This window comes from Natrix helvetica (assembly GCF_964273705.1).
Source record: "Natrix helvetica genome assembly, chromosome: 3".
Taxonomy (NCBI): Eukaryota; Metazoa; Chordata; class Lepidosauria; order Squamata; family Natricidae; genus Natrix; species Natrix helvetica.
In genome coordinates, this window is record NC_138549.1 from 152,151,268 (window position 1) to 152,172,735 (window position 21,468).

General features: G+C 41.2%; 1 protein-coding gene across 1 annotated transcript in view; it reads right to left on the reverse strand.

The window, feature by feature from the left end:
• Nucleotides 1–763: 763 nt before the first annotated feature.
• The window catches only part of SLC13A3 (solute carrier family 13 member 3), a 58,206-nt gene continuing 37,501 nt past the window's right edge, over nucleotides 764–21,468 (reverse strand). Inside the window, exons 9-13 of the mRNA XM_081946369.1 lie at nucleotides 20,853–20,950; nucleotides 15,362–15,474; nucleotides 12,107–12,268; nucleotides 9,799–9,936; nucleotides 764–4,934 (exon numbers count right to left, since the gene is read on the reverse strand). Coding sequence (XP_081802495.1) covers nucleotides 4,743–4,934; nucleotides 9,799–9,936; nucleotides 12,107–12,268; nucleotides 15,362–15,474; nucleotides 20,853–20,950 — 703 coding nt within the window. The 3' untranslated portion in view covers nucleotides 764–4,742. The remainder of the gene's footprint in view (nucleotides 4,935–9,798; nucleotides 9,937–12,106; nucleotides 12,269–15,361; nucleotides 15,475–20,852; nucleotides 20,951–21,468) is intronic.

Genomic DNA, 21,468 nt, shown 5'->3' on the forward strand with positions numbered 1-21,468 from the left:
AATGTCTATGTGTTGTTTTGTTAATATTAGTTTGGAATACAGCCCATTCCTGAATGCCTGCTACTATAGTACAGTATGTGTCTCCAAAAGTTACTATACTCTGTATAACAGAGCACTCAATAGTCATCATAAATCATGTGATGGAGAAACTTTGGCAGCACTTAATGAACCTAGGCTGAACTGGAAAATTTAAGTGAAGTTGGACTTGATTAGGGGATCTTAATGGGACTGAATGGGAGACCACCAAGATAGCACAGGATTGTTGGCTAGGCAAGGAAATGTTGAATTAAATGTTATAATATGAATGACCAATAGGAGGCACTACACAACCAGTTACAACCCTACTGACGGTTTGTGTAAGCTAATGACTACCAAGCCAAAATAGGTCTAAAGCTAAATGCACCACATAGTTAAGCTTGTGGGTTCAAGGGTTAAACACTGGGTTAAACATAGAACATCTAGCATGAAGGATATATATGTCTAAGAGCCACATACTGACTCCTTCTGTGCAATAGGTAATATAACATTTAAAGCAAGATACCCCCCTTCCAGTTTTAAGGGGAAACAATCTTGATGCCTCTACATGAGGCTCAAACCAATACTTATCTCAAAATTCTCCAGCAGCAAAGCAAACTTAAAAAGAGAAGGGGGTACCTGCATAGCTTCTTTAAGGCAAGGAAAATAAAACACATCTTAGAAAAAAGGAATGTCAAATATATATTATTACCAAATAAATTAAACTGCCAAGAATCAAGCTTGATCTCAGGAGCCTTTATTTTTTTAGGGTCTGGGAAAGCACACACACCAAACACAACAGGCCAGAAGTAGCTGCACCCATAACTAAAAAGAGGTGGGACCACTCTCTTTAAAGTAAAAGCTATGCAATATGATAGATGTAAGATTCCTGGGGGGGAAAACAGATACCAATTTTATAGAGACCAAATTAAAGGTTTTTTTTTCATGGCTGCATTTGTAATCATGCCCAATATTTAAACATTAAATATCTAGTTTATTTTCCATACATGCTTTTATAGAAGTAAAAATTGCAATGCTTAAATTCCCGAGTCAGGGGTGCATGGCAGCCATAATATAAGCTAACCAGTGGTGGGTTTCAATTTTTTTTAGAACCTCTTCTGTAGGTGTGGCCTGCTTTGTGGAAGTGGCTTGCCGGCCATGTGACTGGGTGGGCGTGGCCAACTTGTAAAATGTGGTGAAACTCACTTAACAATGCTCTTGCTTAGCAACCGAAATATTGGCTCAGAAACTCTGGCATTTGAAGCACGCATGTCTTAAAGTCAAGTTGCAAGACCCTTGCACCCCTAACCCTTTAGAAAAAAACCCCCAAGGGTGTTCAAACTTGACAGCTTTAAGACTTTTTAAGACATTACTGATGCCTTAGTATTTTTTAAAGCAATTATTTTATTTGTTTTTATTAGTAATTTATAAGCATGGTGATTTATAGTGATATTTCTCCTATGTAATTTTTTAGAAGCTTCATAATACTTGTGTCAAAAAATCAATACAGTGTTGCAGTTTTAGCAAAAAATATTCCATTCCCTTAAGCCTGCAGGGGTGTCAAACTGGTGACCCGCAGGCCGGATGCATCATGCACAGGCCACACCCACCCCACCTCTGCGAATGGGGAAAAACGTCACGAAACATCATGTGATGCAGCGAATTTGACACCCATGCCTTAAGACTTGAGATCCAACTTGCAAAAATTCAGACAACCACTGCCATCTAATGGTTTCCTGGATTTTTTTTCCACCCAGAACTTTTACAATTATATAACTAGCCTAGTCAACATAATTATCTTGTTTTATAGTGTGGAAATTAATAGAAATGTTCATTTGGACATCATGTTCATGAAAAAAAAAAGGCTAGACATCATCCCTTCCTTGTGACTCACAAACATAGAACATAACAATGCCATAGACTAATTAATGCATTTTATTCTCAGTCATCACAATTATGCACCTTATGTATCTGGAGTTGTGTCATCTAATACTTGGGTGGTTCTGTGTCTATGATTTTAGTTTGACCTTTTCCTATTTTCACAACGGTGATGTTGATTTAATAGTAACATGAACCTTAACAAGAGAGTAAGAAAGGCAACCCAGGATTCTGTTTGCCACATATGCTCCTGAAACAAATACTGAATTAAGTCAAGGCAAGGAATAACAAAATTAATCGTAGTAAAATTCATGGCTGAACTTCCATACATCCTCAGCACATTTCCTTATATTAAATCTTCCAAAGCATGCATTCAACAGTGATCTTATACTTGCTTAAAGTCCATTTCTTACACACACACATATAATATATAACACAGAATCAGGTTTACAGTGTGGATTGGAATCAATGTTCATACACAAACACTTTCACTGAAAGTACACAGATCATCAATCAATTAAAAAAACTGATCAGATTTTAACATCCATCTCTCAAATCCAAGCAACAAATAATTCCCCACAAAAGACTAATGGACCCGGGAAGATCAACAATCAAAACTTTAGGCATTTTCGTGATTTGTACACATAGAAGGAGAGATCTAGATAGTGACTATGACCTGTGATAAAGCATTCTCAGGTATGATGCTGCTAATAACTAATGCCACCACCAAGTGAGCTTTGTCATTTTACTTTATACCAGATAAATTTCTCCAGTGAACAATGGCAAGTCTAAAAAGGAGCCACACCCTAGTCCAGTTTTTCCTCAATCTAAGTTATTTGAAGATGTGTAGACTTCAACACACAGATTTCCCTAGCTAGCGTGGGGAACTGAATTCTGGGAGCTGACGTCCATACCTCTTCAAGTGGCCAAGGTTGAGAAACACTGCTCTATCCTATGCCCAGCAGACTAATTTTTTTTAATGGAGTCAGATGGTGCATTTGGTGGAATCTAAAATACTCTTGAGGACAACAATACAAAACAATCCCTAATACCAGTTCAGATCTCCTTCCTATACATGGCTATCTACTGTAAAAATAATCTAGAATAATGCTAAGGGTAACTGACTAAAGCTTAATGAGAGCAGACCAGCATTCAGCTTCACTTTCAATTACTTTTCAATGAAAGCAGACCAGCATTCAACTGTTCTTTCCACTTTATTTTGGATTACCTCAAATCCCTGACATTTATGGGAGCAAGATTGCACTGAAGTAATCTAGCAACCCTGCAATAAGACAATAGGATATGGTAGAGTCTAGAACTGGCTAGGTTCTCATTTCAAATTCTTACTATTGACAATTTTTCATAGTAATTTCTTTTTGTTAAAGGATCATTTTAAAATTCATAAAATCTGCATTCCTCCTCTTTTTCTTCAATAAACTGTGTATCATTTACTGGACTAATAAGCTTGTGTACGGCAGTTGTGGGCAGCCAACATTTTATTTCTTGCAAGTTCATTAGAACTTGAACATTGAGTCCCAACATTAATGGACATATTCATGGCAAAAACCATATATCATTTCATTTTACTTATATTTACATGTGATTAACATTAATTACATTTATAATGACTGCTTTCTAGCCATATATTTGGCAATTGTCCCTTTTTAACACACAAAAAACTACAATTTGAGAGCAACTTTGGCATATGTCTGGGGTGCCATATCCAATTCTTCCATACAGGTTAACTTCAGGTTTTACATCACTAGAGAAATTGTTTAGAGATCACTGTGCACATATAGAGTTTATCAAGAATATAATTACAATCCCTAAGTATGTAATTCTAGTAGGAGAGAGTGTACACGTTCAAACATTTTTTTTAAAAATACACAAAATGAAGTACTATACTTTGGCCTCAAGAAACAGACACAAAGGGCACTAAGTCAAGTGTATTGATCTACTGACATGCTCTTTAATACATATCAGTGTTTTCAACAATTTTGAGAAAGAAAACTCTGGCCTAAGTTACTACAGATTCCTATCAATGTTCAACAGAATTGGCTGTCCTGCCAGTTCTGAGTATTCTTATTTAACCTTATTATGGGATGGTCAATAAATATCCCAGAGAAAATAAGGAAGATCAACACTTTTCTTTGTGATTATATTCAGTACTTTCCCACCCATATTTGCACATATATGCAAACCTTTTCCATTTTACCTGTTATTTTCAGAACTCAGATTTATAATATAATATTATCTGTCCTCCTGATTTCTTCTAAACATCATAGATTCAACCAAGTTGTCGCTACCCTAGTGAAACAAGATAATGCGATTTTTAAAAGCATTTCTGATTCGATAACCTGCTGTGCTTGTATATGGCAGAGAATATATAGTTGGCAATAGGCTTTCTGATTCATTGCTTTAATTACTCACATACTTCTGTATTCCGATGCAATATGCTGCTACATTAAATAGCCAGATATATCTATATTTAGGCAATGATCATCTTTAGTAAAGCAAAATAATCCTCTTTATTTGAACATTGAAGATGGGGAAAGATCTTCCAGGGCTCAAACAATGAAAGACTAGACCTATCTAGAGCTACTTGATAATTCTTTGAATGGAAAATGAAAAAGTCTTTTATGTCTTTCAAATAGTCAATGAATATTTATAAAGATTTGTAAAAACCAACGAAAATACATGATGGTCCTGTGGTGGAGGCGCATACACAGTGTGTCCTTCCATGCGTACCTGTGTTCCAGATCAATTTAATTTAGTGCTCAGATTTGAGGACAGACGTTTTCTCACCCAATCTCATTAATAAGGTTGCTTTACTTATAATTAAGTAATAGTTATGTAAGTTTATTTATAGTTAAGTTCAAAGTAATGTTCTGAGCATCTCCTAGTAGGGTGGTTGCATTTTCCATATGGATGTTGGCCCAGGATGGAAAGCTGCCTAGCTGAAAGATGCTCATAGCCCAAGTATTGATGGCCAAGCTCAGAAGACAGATTCCCATCAAATTCATCAGTAGGCCAGTTCGCGCCTGCAAGGAAAGAAAGCAAAGACAGTAAATATTTTTGATTTAGAATGCAGGCTGTGGCTCATTACAGACTTATAAAACTGAGCAGGCTTTAGAAGTCATCAATCCCAACCCACTGCCCAATTTAAGACATTTAGAGCTCCATGATCTACAAGCCATGGCTGTTCAACCTTGGTCTGGAGAGAGATTCAATGGCATACCAGGTATTTATTTCTATAGTTGGAATTTTTTTGCCATTAGGATGTTTCTTCTAATGTTCAGTTGAAATAAATCATTTTAAATTTAGAATTAATTTAAAATAGTTTGTGCTATTTGTTTTCATGAATAGATTCCCACATTTCCTACATCTCATCTTCCGGAAAATCATCTGTGCAAGGATAGGTTTTCAGACAGTTTCCAGATTAAGGAAGCCAATAATATTTCAGTGCAGGAACTTCATGGTGAGTTAAACTCCAGTGTATTCAATGAGTTAATGTAGAAAATGTGCACTTTAGGCAATGATGGGAGAGAGAAGGTGTCTTTTACTGAACATTTGATAATGAGCTGCTAAAGGATTAAAGTTCAAATAATTACTATACTCCTATTTTCTATTTTAAAACAAGAGAGTGATAAATTAATATCCTCAGGTGCTGCAAACCTGATCATTAATAAAATGGGGCAATTTTGAGTAAGCAGTTACATGCTCAAAGATCAACCTAGATATTTACCAATACTAGGGATAACTTTCCCAGGACTAGCTGTTTAGACCTCACTTGCTAATATCTTTGCTCTAACTGGGATATAGCCAGTGACGTGCAGTCAGGTGAGGCAAGTGAGGCACAGCCTCACCACTCTCATCATGAAAAAAAAAGTAAAAGGAAAAAGCTGAGCTACTTACTGCCTCACCGTGGATGACTCTGCTTAACTGTTAAAAAAAGCTGGAAAAGGTACGTGTGGGTTGGAGGGAGGGGGAGGAATTCAAACTTCATCCTCCTGGTGCTGTGCAGGGCTTTGGGCAAAGGCTGGAGGGAAGGACCCTGGCTCGCTTGTGCTCTCCCTCCCCAAGAGTAGTTTGATTGCAGGCAGAGCCACGTTGTGGGGCCAGTGTGTGTGCTACAGCATGGCTCTTTGCCTGGCTTCCTGCCTCCTCCTGTGGTCTCCTCACTGGTGCTCTCCCTCCCCAAGTGTAGTGACTTCCTCCCCAGGCCCCCATTCATTTCTCTCTCACACACACACAGCTGGATAAAACTATATAAAAATCTAGCCCAGCTTCACTGATTACAAGTTTGAAAAGGCAACGTGGCTCCGCCTGCAATCAAACTACACTTGGGGAGGGAGAGCACAAGCGAGCACTGAGGAGACCACAGGAGGAGGCAGGAAGCCAGGTAAAGAGCCATGCTGTAGTACACACACTTCCCCCCAGCCTCTTTCTTTTGGAAGGCTCAGATCGGCTCCCCTCCGGCTTCTCTGCCTCTCCTCTCACCCCAGCCTGCCAGCAGGAGGTGGTGGGTGGGCTTTATTGTGTTCCAGGCATTTCCCACCCAGACAGCAGGCTGCATTTGCAATGGTGGAGGTGTTTGGGAAAGGCAGCAGGGGAATGGGGGGGGTGGCAGAGGAGCTGCTTTCAAGCCACTGGAAAAGATATCCAATCCAACTTTTGTGTGTGGGGGGGTTTGTTTGAGAGTGAGTGAGAGAGGGAAGGGGTAGGAGAGATAGTCCAATCCAACTTCTGTGTGTGTGTGTGTGTGTGTGTGTGTGTGTGTGTGTGTGTATTTGAGAGAGGGGGAGGAAGGGAGAGAGGGAGGAAGGAGGGGAAGGAGAAGAAAAAGAAAAAGAAAGAAGGAGCAAAGGAGAAAAACAAATGCTGTCACTTTAAATTGGAACTGAGCATGCCTGGCTGTGGAATTCTGGGAGTTGAAGTCCACAAGTCTAAAAATATTTGAAACCCAGCACTGTGTCAGTGCCTCACCAGTCATAAACCTCACCGCAGGTCACTGGATATAGCCATGCTATAGCACTAGCACTTAGACTTATATACCACTTCACAGTGCTTTACAGCCCTCTCTAAGCGGTTTACAGAGTCAGCATATTACCCTAACAATCTGGGTCCTCGTTTTACTGATTTCAGACGGATGGAAGGCTGAGTCAACCTTGAGCCTGGTGAGATTCGAACTGCCAAATTGCAGGCAGCCGGCAGCTAGCAGAAGTAGCCTGCAGTATTGCATTCTAACCACTGTGCCACCACGGCTCATAACTTAGCATTTCCTAAAGGAGGGTGTTCCAGATAAAGGAAGCCTGATACTAATATTACCAAGAAAATGAATTTCAATAAATTATTCCATCCTTTCCTTTTCAACAACAACAACAACAACAAAAAAGCAGTGGGGGACTTGGTGAATAAACAGAAGAGAACTAACAAATAAAACATAACATTGGATAAAAAATATGAAGTAGCCTGCAGTAGTGCATTTTACCCACTGCACCACTAGAGCTCATATTGCTGGATATGTTCCTAATGCAGTACGTATAAAGTAAGGTTGTTATTGTTATGGTTGGTCGCACAGTCATCCAGATGTTCAAACTGGGTCTGGCATTTTTGTCTACCTATCGAGCCCTTTCCAAGGACCTGGGATAGGCAGATCTGGATGCTTGATGGTGTTACAGATTTTGTCGCAGGATGGAAGCTGTTCTGAGTAAAGTTGCCTTTTGCAATTGACTGATGGCAAATTTGTATTATTATTATTACTATTACTATTAGCGTACGGTGTTGTTACTTTAACCAGCAGACCATAATATAATAGTTTGGATACAAATTTACCAGCTGTGTTGTAGGACACACTTATGTGCTTCCCAAGGTGTGGCACAGGAGGATGAGCTGGCTTTGCACCAGAAAGAAAGATGAGCAGCTCTTTCTTACAGTGTCATTCCCCCACTTCCCTGGAGCCACCTACTAAATGGGCACCCCAACCAGGAAGGTTCAGAGCCAACAGGAATCTGAGTGCCTCCACATAGCACCAGATCATCTCCCCACCGAAGTGGTACCTATTTATCTGCTCTCATAGAACATGCTTTTAAACTGTTAGGTGGATAGAAGACATTGAGGTGAGTGATGAGAGTTCACCCCGCCAGGCAGTGCTAGGACTTGGACCACTAGAGCAGAGACCATCTCCAGCATCATTAAGCCACTGAACCCCACCCCCCCACACACACACACACCTCTATAAAGCAAGGTGTGCAGTAGCTAAAAAAGATATGGAGATGACCCAAGTTCTTTCCTGAGAGTTCCAGCTGGTGCCTACTGTAATATACTTACAACATTTTGGTGAATATGGACAGCATTGGACAAAAAGGAAATCTCTGCATAATCATAGAACACAGGAACCATCTTGCAATTTGGGCAGAAGTAAGCAATAGGTTTTGGGCATAGGTTTTTTTTCCTCTTACTATTAATGGCCTCCAATGGTCATGGAAATAATAATGACAGGATGTGCTGCCTAAATTGTGAGTTGCTTCATAGATCATGAGTTGGTTTAGGAGTGCTTTGGAATTCCTTTTTTTCACTTCCTTCCCAAAATTGTTGCCTCATTTTCAATCATGCCAATGAATTACTCCACCCTAACCTCAGACCAGCTATGGGGAAATTTGTAAGAATTGGTCCACATGCAGATATTTGGGTAAGAATATTCATTACTTTATATTCTTTAAACCAGTCCAAAAGAGACCTAATATTTTTATCCAGGTGTGCATATTTATTCAGAATCCTTTGAAAGTCCAAAGACTCATGTCAACTTATGACAGGCTGGTAGCTAAATTGGGAAGCTGGCAGTGAGGGAGAAAGAGAATTGTTTAATTGTTTTTCCCTATCTATATTCCACTGCTATGAAGTTATGAAGTCTCCCATTAGGTAAAATATGCAGTGACCAGGCAGAGTTACATTCCATGTCATATCATACCATACTGTATATGCTTCCTTTGTGGTGTAAATGAAAGCTATGCATGTGAAGGAAAAGATTGGGGAATTGGCAGAAAAGTTTATTATTGCTTGCTCATTGCTAATTTGCTTCTTCCTTAAATGTGTATTATAATGTAAACAAAAGAAAACAAATGAATTCTAGTGCCAGGTAAATAGATGTATCAATTTGATGGGAAAATTGCTTTACAATTTTTATTTTATTTTTTGGCAAATAAGTGAACAATCAATCTGAAATTCTCATGGAAAAAGTGTGGCAATTGGTTTTAATACAAAACATCTGTTTTACAAAACAAGCTTTGCCAGTCATTATGGAAGTACTTAAAACTCAGAGAACAGTATTTCAGAATTCATTCTTAGAATTCAAAAATGGTTAGAATTGGAAATATTTCCAACACCCTTATAGTGTATGACGAATGTCTTATCTTTCATTGGAAAATCATTTCTCCAGCTGTCTGTAGCCTCCCTAGCATCCCATGTTTTAGGCAAATTTCAAATGAAAAGTCTGGAAAGGAATTTGTTTTTCCCCCCTCCATTATGGTATTATCTACCTTGAGAAATGGGGAGAAGAACAACAAAACCATCCACCCAATTTTTCTGCTCACAAATTTGGTGGAAAATTCAAAATCCTATCTCTATACAGCTCTAATTTAAACATATCCCCTATCACCTGCGGACTAGCTTGAAATGTCTATTTGACACAACCACCTGTACCTGTTTTCAACTGTTTGTTCGTTTTTTAAATTTCTTACTGTAAACTAATTCTGAGCTTCATATGATAAACCCTCTGTAAGTGAAATGGTAATAATGGTGATATGTGGTACTGCAAATTAACTGAGTCTACGGGGCCAAAATATGCACCTCCCTGTGTCGTTGGTAATTTTGCTATAGTAATAATTGCCTTATAAAGCAACTTACCATGTCTTTGACCATCAAATGCCCAGAAGCAAAAGCAATGGAATTTGGAGGTGTAGAGACTGGAAGCATGAAGGCAAAAGAGCATCCTACAGTTCCCGGTATCATTAAGTAGAGTGGATTCACCTTCAAACGAATGGCCTTTGAAAAGCAGAAATTTTTTAAAAATGAGACTTTAAATGATAATTTATTAGTACATATCTCTGAGGAAGGACTAAAGCAGGGGTTGGTTCCTGCCAGTGCTAACCTCTTCTATAGAAGAGGTTCCACAAATCTACAGTGCCGTTTAGAACCGGTTCCATCTCCCTCCCCACGCCCGTCCGCACATCATCAAGATGAAGAGCAAGAGGAGGAATTCTGGGAGTTGAAGTCCACAAGTCTTAAAGCTGTCAAGTTTGAACACCCCTGGGGTTTTTTTGTCTAAAGGGTTAGGGGTGCAAGGGCCTTGTAACTTGACAGCTTTGAGGCGTGCTTCAAATGCCAGAGTTTCTGGGCCAACATTTTGGTTGCTAAGCAAAGAGCGTTGTTAAGTGAGTTTCACCACATTTTACAAGTTGGCGACACCCACCTAGTCACATGGCTGGCAAGCTATTCCCACCTGGTCACATGGCTGGCAAGCCACTCCCACAAAACAGGCCACACTTACAGAAGAGGTTCTAAAAATGTTGAAACTCACCACTGGACTAAAGATATATCTCTCCACTTCTATTATGTGAGCTGCACTGGTTCCCAGTTTGCTTCCGAATCCAATTATTATCTATATGGCCCTTTGTGGCATGGGTCCAGATTACCTGAGGAACCAACTCATCCCAATGGAATTGGCTCACCTCACTTGCAGCAGTAATAAGGACATGCTGTGAACCCCATTGGCCAAGAAATTTTGGCTTGGGGGAAGGAGGTCCAGGAGAAGACCTTTCTCTGCCACAGCACCAACCCTTTGGAACATCATATTTCCCCAATATGACATCTGCTCCTTTTGACCTTCCATAAAGGCCTGAAAATCTGGCTCTGTCAACTGGTCTGAGGCCTGGATAGGGACATGTCATCCTGTAGGTGGGTTCTGAATTAGAAGATCCTATTTCCATTCTATTGTATATCCCCTATCACAATGATGGCTAACCTTTTTGTTGTCACATGCCGAAAGAGTGTGAGCACCCATAATACAATGCGTGTGCAAACCCACCTGTGCACCCTGCATCCCATGCATGCACACATGACCTGCCCTATGTGCGCCCCGCCCCCCGCGGATGGACACGTGACACCCCCTGCATTCCACCCCATGCATGTGCGCAACCCTCCCACATGCATCCTGCCCCACAGACATGTACACACAACCCCACGCATGTGCACATGACCCCTGTGCACGCCCCGCCCCACACATGCGTGCTCATTTCCATGTGCCCCGCCCTCCATGCATGCACGGCAGAGATCAAAAAACCAACTGGCCAGCGGAGGAGTGTGCACATGTGCAGTGGAGCTGAGCTGGAGCAATGGCTCACATGCCTGCAGAGAGGGCTCTGCATGCCACCTGTGGCACGCGTACCATAGGTTCGCCATCACAGCCCTATCGTCTTGGCTATTTTTTTGTTAATTTGAATGTATTCATTATCTTCCTTTTTAATCTTTTGTAATATCATTTTAAGCCACTCAGATTTTTAGGAGCAAGATAAGTGTCAAATAAACTTAACAAATAAATAATATATAGCATTTGTACATGCTTTCACTAGATGATCCCAGAGGAGCCCACTTGACAGAATAAATCAAGGAAAGCATCATGTACATGGGATCGCTAAATAAGACCCTGTTATTAACATTGCATCAAGAAAAGGAACCCCATTCCTCTTCAAATTCAACGGAGTCCCAATGTGAGATCTACACAAATTCAAAGTTTTGTTCCAAGTCCTATGGAAAGGCTTCTATCTATGTGCTTATCAAAAAAAAGGGTTGCCACGTGCAAGGATATACCACAACCCGGAAGAAAAAATGCAAGTAAGGGCAGCTGTGGTGGCACAGTGGTTAGAATGCAGTACTGCAGGCTACATTTGCTGACTGTCGGCTGCCTGCAAATCTCACCAGACTCAAGGTTGACTCAGACTTCCATCCTTCCGAGGTGGGTAAAATGAGGACCCAGATTGTTGTGGGCAATAGGCTGACTCTGTAAACTGCTTAGAGAGGCTATAAAGCTCTGCAAAGTAGTATATAAGTCTAAGTGCTATTACTTTTGCTGGTTACTGCCAGGGCCAGCCTCACTGATAAGAGAAAAGAGAGCTTATGCTGAAAGCAGTCCAAAAGATATATATGATTATTTTACCAGTTCTGCCAAGACAGGCAAGAAGATGATGATTGTAGCTGTGTTACTGGCAAATTCTGTGAACATTGCTATGACTGCTGTGATGAGAATTACAGCCACAGGAGGAGGGAGATGCGCCAGAGGGTCAAGACGACCGCCAATCCAGACAGACAAACCTGATTCCTGTAGCGAAAGAAATTTCTCAAAGTTATGTAAGAGAATCAATAATAACATAAAACATATGAAGAACGGTTGCAGGAACTGGGTATGTCTAGTTTAATGAAAAGAAGGACTGGGGAGACATGATAGCAATATTCCAATATCTCAGGGGTTGTCACAAAGAAGAAGGAGTCAAACTATTCTCCAAAGCACCTGAGGGTAGGACAAGAAGCAATGGGTGGAAACTAATCAAGTAGAGAAACAACTGAGAACTGAGGAGAAATTTCCTGACAGTTAAAACAATTAATCAGTGGAACAGCTTGCCTCCAGAAGTTGTGAAAGCCCCAACACTGGAAGTCTTTAAGAAGATGTTGGATAGCCATTTGTCTGAAACGGTATAGGGTTTCCTGCCTAGGCAGGGAGTTGTACTAGAAGACCTCCAAGGTCCCTTCCAACTCTGCTATTGTATTGTATTGTATTGTATTGTATATTTAAACCCCTAAAAATCTGCTTCCTTTCTTATCATGCAATGACAATATTTGGGGAAGATCATTTAGAATAGAATAGAATAGAATAGAATAGAATAGAATAGAATAGAATAGAATAGAATCCATTAGATTAGATTAGATTAGATTAGATTAGATTAGATTAGATTAGATTAGATTAGATTAGATTAGATTAGATTAGGGTAGGGTAGGGTAGGGTAGGGTAGGGTAGGGTAAGGTAGAGTAGAGTAGAGTAGAGTCCAATAGAATAGAATAGAATAGAATAGAATAGAATAGAATAGAATAGAATAGAATAGAATAGTATAGAATTCTTTATTGGCCAAGTGTGATTGGATACACAAGGAATTTGTCTTTGGTGCATATGCTCTCAGTGTTCATAAAGAAAAAATAAAAGATATTCATCAAGAATCAAAAGATATAACAAACACTTAGTCATAGAATACTAATAAGCAATAGTAATACAGTCTTAGCAAATGATCTGACGGTGTTGTGGGAATTAGTTGTTTAGCAGAGTGATGGCATTCAGGAAAAACTGACAATTTAACTGACAATAGACATGCATCCCTGGAGGACTCCATGCAGGGAGATGAATGAAGGTGGCCACTTTACCCTTCATATTTACTGCCTCACAAGGAGATATTGTGTGGCAAAATATCGCTTTATACTATTAGAATAATAAAGACACCCAAGCTTGCTTGGGACCAGCTAATTAATTGCAAAAGATGTAGCACCTTTGTGTTTTTAAACAATAAATCTGTTTTGAATTATTACCAATGTCTGTGATTATTTTCAATTGAGCAGTCACTATGGTACTTTCTCCCCTTCAGAAAAATTCACATAATGAATTTTCTATCATCTATTTATATTGCACTTCAGCCAAATGTGACTCCTAGAAATTATATGAACAAATCCCTGTCTAGTTGTTTGCCCCGGACGTCTTCATAGGACTAAGAAAAAGTGAGTAGCCAAAGTCACCCAGCTGGTTTCTGGACCTAAGGAAGGACTAGAAGTCAAATTTCCCCACTTCTAGCCAAGCATCTTAACCACTAAACCAAATTGGGTTTTAGTTCAGTTATAACACCACACTATAGCAGGACTTTTTGAATTGTGAATAGTTAAACAAACTATATTAAGCTGCCCAGATCACTTGGTTGAGTTGGGCAGCTATACAAATTGAACAAACAAGCAAATAAAGTTTCATACACACAACTAAATCCATAAATGATAGGGATGAACAGATCACACTAAGCCAGTGGTAGTCAACCTGGTTCCTACTGCCCACTAGTGGGCGTTCCAGCTTTCATGGTGGGCGGTAGGCGTTTGCTGTAACTCTGCTTTATAAATTTTATAAAGGAAAGTTACTTCCCTACTGTATAAATCACCATTACTGTGGAACCGGTGGGCGGTTAGAAAATTTTACTACTAACAGAGATACAAAAGTGGGCAGTAGGTATAAAAGGGTTGACTATCCCTGCACTAAACCAACATTGACCAAATTGAATTGAATTTAATGTAATGTGTGAACCAGGCAGTGACGTGCAGTGAGGTTTATGGCTGGTGAGGCTGGTGACATCATCAGGAAGGCGGGGAATGGGACCACATGGAGGCTGGAGGCTGAGGCTCCCTCAGCCTCCAGCACACGTGATCCCATTCCCCGCCTTCCTGAGCGCGCTCCGCCGGCTCGCGCTCTGCGATCCCCAACAGCAGCTGCTTTTCAGTGCTTTTCTGTGCATCTGGTGTTTAGGACATCCTGCTATCTACCTAAATGCCAGACGCACAGAAAAGCACTGAAAAGCAGCTGCTATTGGGGATCGCAGAGCGCAAGCCGGCGGAGCGCGCTCAGGAAGGCGGGGAATGGGGTGATCCCATTCCCCGCCTTCCTGAGCGCACTCCGCCGGCTCGCGCTCCGCAATCCCCAACAGCAGCTACTTTTCTGTGCATCTGCCGTTTAGGACATCCGGCTATCTACCTAAACGCCAGACGCACAGAAAAGCACTGAAAAGCACTTCGCCTCCAAGCCACTTCGTCTTGATGACGTTGCCAACGTCGCTGCTGGGTGCGGCCGGACGGAGGTAACCAGAGTGGCGCCGAGGGGTCCGGGCGGATGAAAGAACGAGCGATGGAGGATCAGGCAGCCTGATCCTTGGTCGCTCGTCCACTGGACTGCCTCAGCGCCACTCTGGCTACTTCTGTCCATCCGCACATGGCAGCTGCGGCAACGTCATCAAGCCCCTGCCACTTCTGGACGTCTATTGCAGTCGCGAGGAGCGCGCAAAGTACAGCGGAGGCAGGAAGGTTATTGGCGCTTCCGAGAACACTCCTGCCTCCGCCAGTTGCCCAGCTGGCACCGCCCCGCGCGCGCTTCTCCTCCTCCCTCCTCTTCCTCTTATATATATGAAACTCCCTTGTGGATATTATTATTATATATTATTATTTCATGATGAGAGGTGAGGTTCTGCCTCCCCTGCCTCCCCTGACCGCACGTCCCTGGAACCAGGCCACTATATGTGTATGTAGCATAATATAATGTAAAGTCATATATCACAACAGTGCCTATAGAAAATCAGACACACAGACAAAAGTTTCATAGGCTGCACTTTAATAGACGTACCTCACATCCTTTTGCCATTGCAAACCCTCCTCCAAGCAATAAGATTATATTCCAAGGCACACTTTCTTGGGCTTTGCTCCAAGTTAGCAAAGGTTCATTCTCAACATTTGATGCTAGACGAAAAGGTTTGTAATGAAGAAGGACAGAAATTAGCAATACAGCAATATATGATTGCCTTCCCAACCTAGAACCTCCAGATGATTTAGGATTAACCAGATGTGTTGAGAGTACAAGTCCTGGCATCCTTAACCAGTCAGCCCAGGGATAATGGTGGTTAGGAGGGATGGAAGTTACAGTCCCAAGGTGACACTTTTTTTTTTTTTTGCATCAAGGTACCATGAATCTGATAACTTAAACAATGGATACAAAATCCAGGACTGAAATTTCAAGGATCTTCATACCAGTTGTATTCACATCGTTGTAGCCACAGTCAGTGATCAAGATTTCTGACACTCCATGCTAGCTTCCCACAAGCAAAGACAATGCCTATCCATGATCATTTAGGTAAAGAAATATCTCTGAAAGGATGACCCAGAAGGTCATGGATACTCTAGTGTAGCCTTAAACTGGTATCCTTTCTGCATTTTGATTATGCATATTTTTGCATAATATGGTTATTATAAATTGATTTTTTGTATATGTCTAGAGGATCAGATATATCAAATATAAGAAATAAATCAAACAGAATCATCAATCTGTGTAGGAATTCTGGAAACTGTAGTCTCAATGTAGCAGAGAGAATTATGTTGGGAAACGCTGCCCTAAATCAGCAGCCCCCAATCATTTGGGGACCAGGGATCGGTTCCATGGAGAGAGGTTTTTCTGTGGGCCATATCGGGTATGGTTTTGCATGCTGCCTCTGCGGGATGGGGCTTTGCTTGTTTATGCAGTCCAGTTTCTGTCATGTCGTGGCCCAGTGTTGGTCCACAGACCTCGGACTGGGGACTCCTGCTGTAAATAATACACTATATTGCCAAAAGTATTTGCTCGCCTATCCAAATAATCAGAATCAGGTGTTCCAATCACTTCCATGGCCACAGGTGTATAAAATCAAGTACCTAGGCATGCAGACTGTTTTTACAAATATTTGTGAAAGAATGGGTCGCTCTCAGGAGCTCAGTGAACTCCAGCGTGGAACTGTGATAGGATGCCACCGGTGCAACAAATCCAGTCGTGACATTTCCTCGCTCCTAAATATTCCACAGTCAACTGTCAGCTGTATTATAAGAATGTGGAAGTGTTTGGGAACGACAGCAACTCAGCCACAAAGTGGTAGGCCACGTAAACGGACGGAGCGGGGTCAGCGGATGCTGAGGCACATAGTGCGAAGAGGTCGCCAACTTTCTGCAGAGTCAATCACTACAGACCTCCAAACATCATGTGGCCTTCCGATTAGCTCAAGAACAGTGCGCAGAGAGCTTCATGGAATGGGTTTCCATGGCCGAGCAGCTGCATACATCACCAAGTGCAATGCAAAGTGTCGGATGCAGTGGTGTAAAGCACGCCGCCACTGGACTGTAGAGCACTGGAGACGCATTCTCTGGAGTGATGAATCGCACTTCTCCATCTGGCAATCTGATGGACGAGTCTGGGTTTGGCAGTTGCCAGGAGAATGGTACTTGTCTGACTGCGTTGTGCCAAGTGTAAAGTTTGGTGGAGGGGGGATTATTGTGTGGGGTTGTTTTTCAGGAGCTGGGCTTGGCCCCTTAGTTCCAGTGAAAGGAACTCTGAATACTTCAGCATACCAAAACATTTTGGACAATTCCATGCTCCCAACTTTGTGGGAACAGTTTGGAGCTGGCCCCTTCCTCTTCCAACATGACTCTGCACCAATGCACAAAGCAAGATCCATAAAGACATGGATGACAGAGTCTGGTATAGATGAATTTGACTGGCCTGCACAGAGTCCTGACCTCAACCCGATAGACCACCTTTAGGATGAATTAGAGCGGAGACTGAGAGCCAGGCCTTCTCGTCCAACATCAATGTGTGACCTCACAAATGCGCTTCTGGAAGAATAGTCAAAAATTCCCATAAACACACTTCTAAACCTTGTGGACCGCCTTCCCAGAAGAGTTGAAGCTGTTATAGCTGCAAAGGGTGGACCGACGTCATATTGAACCCTATGGATTAGGAATGGGTTGTCACTTACAGTAAGTTCATATGCGAGTGAAGGCAGGTGAGCGAATACTTTTGGCAAAATAGTGTAGCTTAAATATGATGTGAATGAGCCTAGATAGAGCTGAGCCTGACAGTCTGTTGCTCTTCTCCGAATCCAAGGCAACTGTGATACATTCAGATGTTTTTGTGTCTTTTGCCAAGCCTCAAATTGGCTCTTTTCAAGTAAACTAGTTAATATTAACTAAGATTTGCTAGTTCAGGCAACATGATAAACAGTGTCTAAGCAAATATAAGAGCAAATCCTCTGGAATGCTCATGGCTATGCCAAGCGGGGAGGGGAAGAGTCATAGGAGTTGAGTTCATGATGCTAAACTGTGAATTACTATCCTATTATACAGTAAGGGGCATCTCCTGTGTCATGAACTATCTTCCATTAAAGAAACCCATTTATGATATTTTATGCATGAGATATGGGTATGCAAATCAAAATTTCACAGACAAATGAACCAGGAATTGATTTGATACAAAGTTTTTCAGCATAATATAAATGCTAATGTTAACACCAGCATTTCCGATGTACAAAAACACTGAAAAGTAGTACATGGATTGGGCTTAAAAAGCCCCAGAGGTCAAAGAAAATAAAAGCATATCATTTAATTCATTTCATTCCTTAAACCACCATACTGTTGCATTCCAAATATGGGCTATGATTTCCATAATCAGCATCCATTCAATCAGCTTATTCAATCATAGGCTATTTTGCTAGAAACAAGGAACAATAATGCAAGGAGGATACCAGATAGCAAACCTGACTTATATATCACTATGACATATACGAGCATTTTTTACTGAAACAACTTCAGCTTAAACAAAACATGGATCAGAAAATCTACCATATTCCAATTTCTGGTCAAACAAAGCATGAATACATGCATAAATAGATAAATACACTTCTTCCAGTAAATGTGATTTGTCATTTGCTGCAAAGAAAAAAATGGAGAAATCCAACTAATTGAATCTGTAATCTTATCCTTTTAGTCAAATGCTGTATATTTTAGAATGTGGTGTGCAGATATATTGTAATTTCAATATTTATCAGGTGTCCTTCATCTATACAAATATCAGAATAGAAATATTGAATATGTATGAGCGACATTTTTACATTTGTCTTTGAAACCACCTTTTTCGTTTTACTTTTATCATTTGCTTATTACTTATCTACTATTTGAGGTTTTGAATTTGATGTTTGCTTGGCTTCAAATAAAAAAAGTATTTAAAAATCCAATGCACACTTGGCGGGCATTTTAAAAAATATTTCGCACTTTGGATCGAGAGGGTTAATTTTCTACTCACAGTTCAAACATAACACTTAGCGCAACAAATAATCCAAACCTTATCAGTAAAGGTTTTTAAATGGATTTTTCCAAGGCAAGGCATCCTGTTAACTAAGAAAATTTGTATTACTAGACTAAGCACATTTATATATTTGTGTATTTATTTGTCCAATTTATATCCATCTCACAAAACAATTGAAATAGCTGTTTTGTGTCATTGCTACAATTCTCCCTTATCCTGAGGACAAAGTTAGCCAAGTCGCGTGATTTTCTGCAACACTGTCTTTATATGAATTATCCAAATGTCTGTAAATTAATCAATGTCTATATACTCCACCAGAACAGGTGCTATTGGGAAGAAAGGCAAACAATTATATATGGGGAACTAGAGCGAGGATCTTCAAAAGCCTTGGCTTCCATTGTCCTCCACAGTTTGTGCTGAAAAGAGCAGAGAACTTGGTGCTTTGTGGTGTACAGGGAAATTGGCACCTGACAGAACATATTATCAATGAACCCACTGTCATTGATAGTCGTTCCCCCCCCCCTTTCTGGATCATCATTGCTATTCCCTCTTCAAGATTCTTTAAGGCAAGCTTGAATATGCATGACATCAGCCTACCAATAAAGGAAAATATTTTCAGCTCAGGGTTGAAATGAGGGCTCTCTGAGCTTACTTCTTTTCTTGCAGATGTTACATTACCCTCACTAGGTAACAACCACAGGGCTAATAAGGAGTGTGGTTTTCTGTCAGTTGATATTCTGGTGGCTTGCCTGTCTGTGTGGGGAGGGGCAGTCTTAGGGATTCTTTGGTTGGGCTATTTACTAATGGCTCTTTGGCAGTTTCTTGCGGTATTGCTATAATGCCAAAGAGCAAGCTCAGAGAGTACCAAGGATCCTTCAATACATCTGCCTATATCTCTTTAAGTCAAATGAGGGGCTCCCTCTCCCCCCGCCCCCCACCCCCGGGATCACATTGTAGAAGGCAACCATGTGATCCTGGGGAAAAATACAGTTATTTTCAAAGTGCTGAAAGGTGCTAGCTGAAAGACTCTGCGTACTCCAAGGCACCCTTTTCCTTTCCAGTCCAAAGTGAGTCACAGTCCTAATATCAATAAGTATTTTCCCATGTCCCTCTTTACCTAACTGAATGTTTTTAATACTCTATAGCAGGGGTGTCCAAACTTGGGAACTTTAAGACTTGTGGACTTCAACTCCTAGAATTCCCCAGCCAGCCATGCTGGCTGGGGAATTCTGGGAGTTGAAGTCCACAAGTCTTAAAGTTCCCAAGTTTGGACACCCCTGTTCTATAGCAACGATTGTGAACCATTTCAGCACCGAGTTCCCAAACCAGAAAGTGCATGCGTGTGCGTACCGCATGTTTGCACACCAGAGTGCTGGAAACCCAAAGACCAGCTGGGCAGCGCGCGAATGCACCCTGGCCAGCTGGACTTTGGGTTCCCGGTGCTCCGGCATGCACGAAGACCAGCTGGCCAGCACATATGCACGTGCCAGAAACCCAAAGACCAGGTAGATGGCACACACATGCATCTGGTCTTCAAATTTCCAGCGCTTGGGTGTACGCGGAGACCAGCTGGCCGGCGCACATGCACGTACCGGAAACCCAAAGACCAGGTGCACGTGCCCACAGAGAAGGCTCTGCGTGTCACCTCTGGCACGCGTGCCATAGGTTCACGATCACGGAGGGTGGATAAAGAGAGAAACCTATCAGTCAACCTTTTCTATAGGTCTGTGGAAGCCAGTGTTACAATGCACTCTAGAGCAGTGGTTCTCAACCTTCCCAATGCCGCGACCCTTTAATACAGTTCCTCATGTTGTGGTGACCCCCAACCATAAAATTGGTGTCTCGGTTCCTAAGACCATCGAAATCTGTGTTTTCCGATGGTCTTAGGCGACCCCTGTGAAAGGGTCGTTCGACCCCCAAAGGGGTCCCGACCCACAGGTTGAGAACCACTGCTCTAGAGAGAATTTTTAAAATATGAGAACTGAGAACAAACTTCGGTAAACCAGCAAGTTACCTTTTAGATCAAACCACCATTTAAGAGATGGCTTTTTCGCTGGGAAGAAGAACAGTATTGTCACTATTGTGATTCCAGTAACTGCATCTGAGACAAACCTAACAGAAATGGAAAGAGGATTCTACGTAAGCGAACCAGATTTTATCAAAGAATAAGTTTTTACGTCAGGTTTCATGAACGTTTACAGTTTATAATGATTTTTTTAAACCCCTGCAAATTACTGCCCTAAATTAGAAAATTAATTGGGAATTACAAAATTATGAATTCGAGAAAGCATGAGAAATAGCCTTTACTTTTTTAAATCAAGACTAGTTTTTAATCATTGAGTGATTATTGATAACTGACAAATGATAGGGCACAATAATTGAAATAAACATATTCTAAAATGAAGAGAGACAAGGCTATGTCACCAGCTACAGGCCAAAGAATTTCAGAGTCAGATACTGTATATCCAGGAGGAAACTTGATGAAGATATCTTATTGAAGACCTGGAAGAGTAGGATGGACTATAGTGATAGGTGATCCAGAAAGTAATGTGGATGTAGGACATTGGAAACCCCCCCCCCCCATTTAAAAATTAAGTGCAACAATGCAGCTGTTTCGACACAGGAATGAA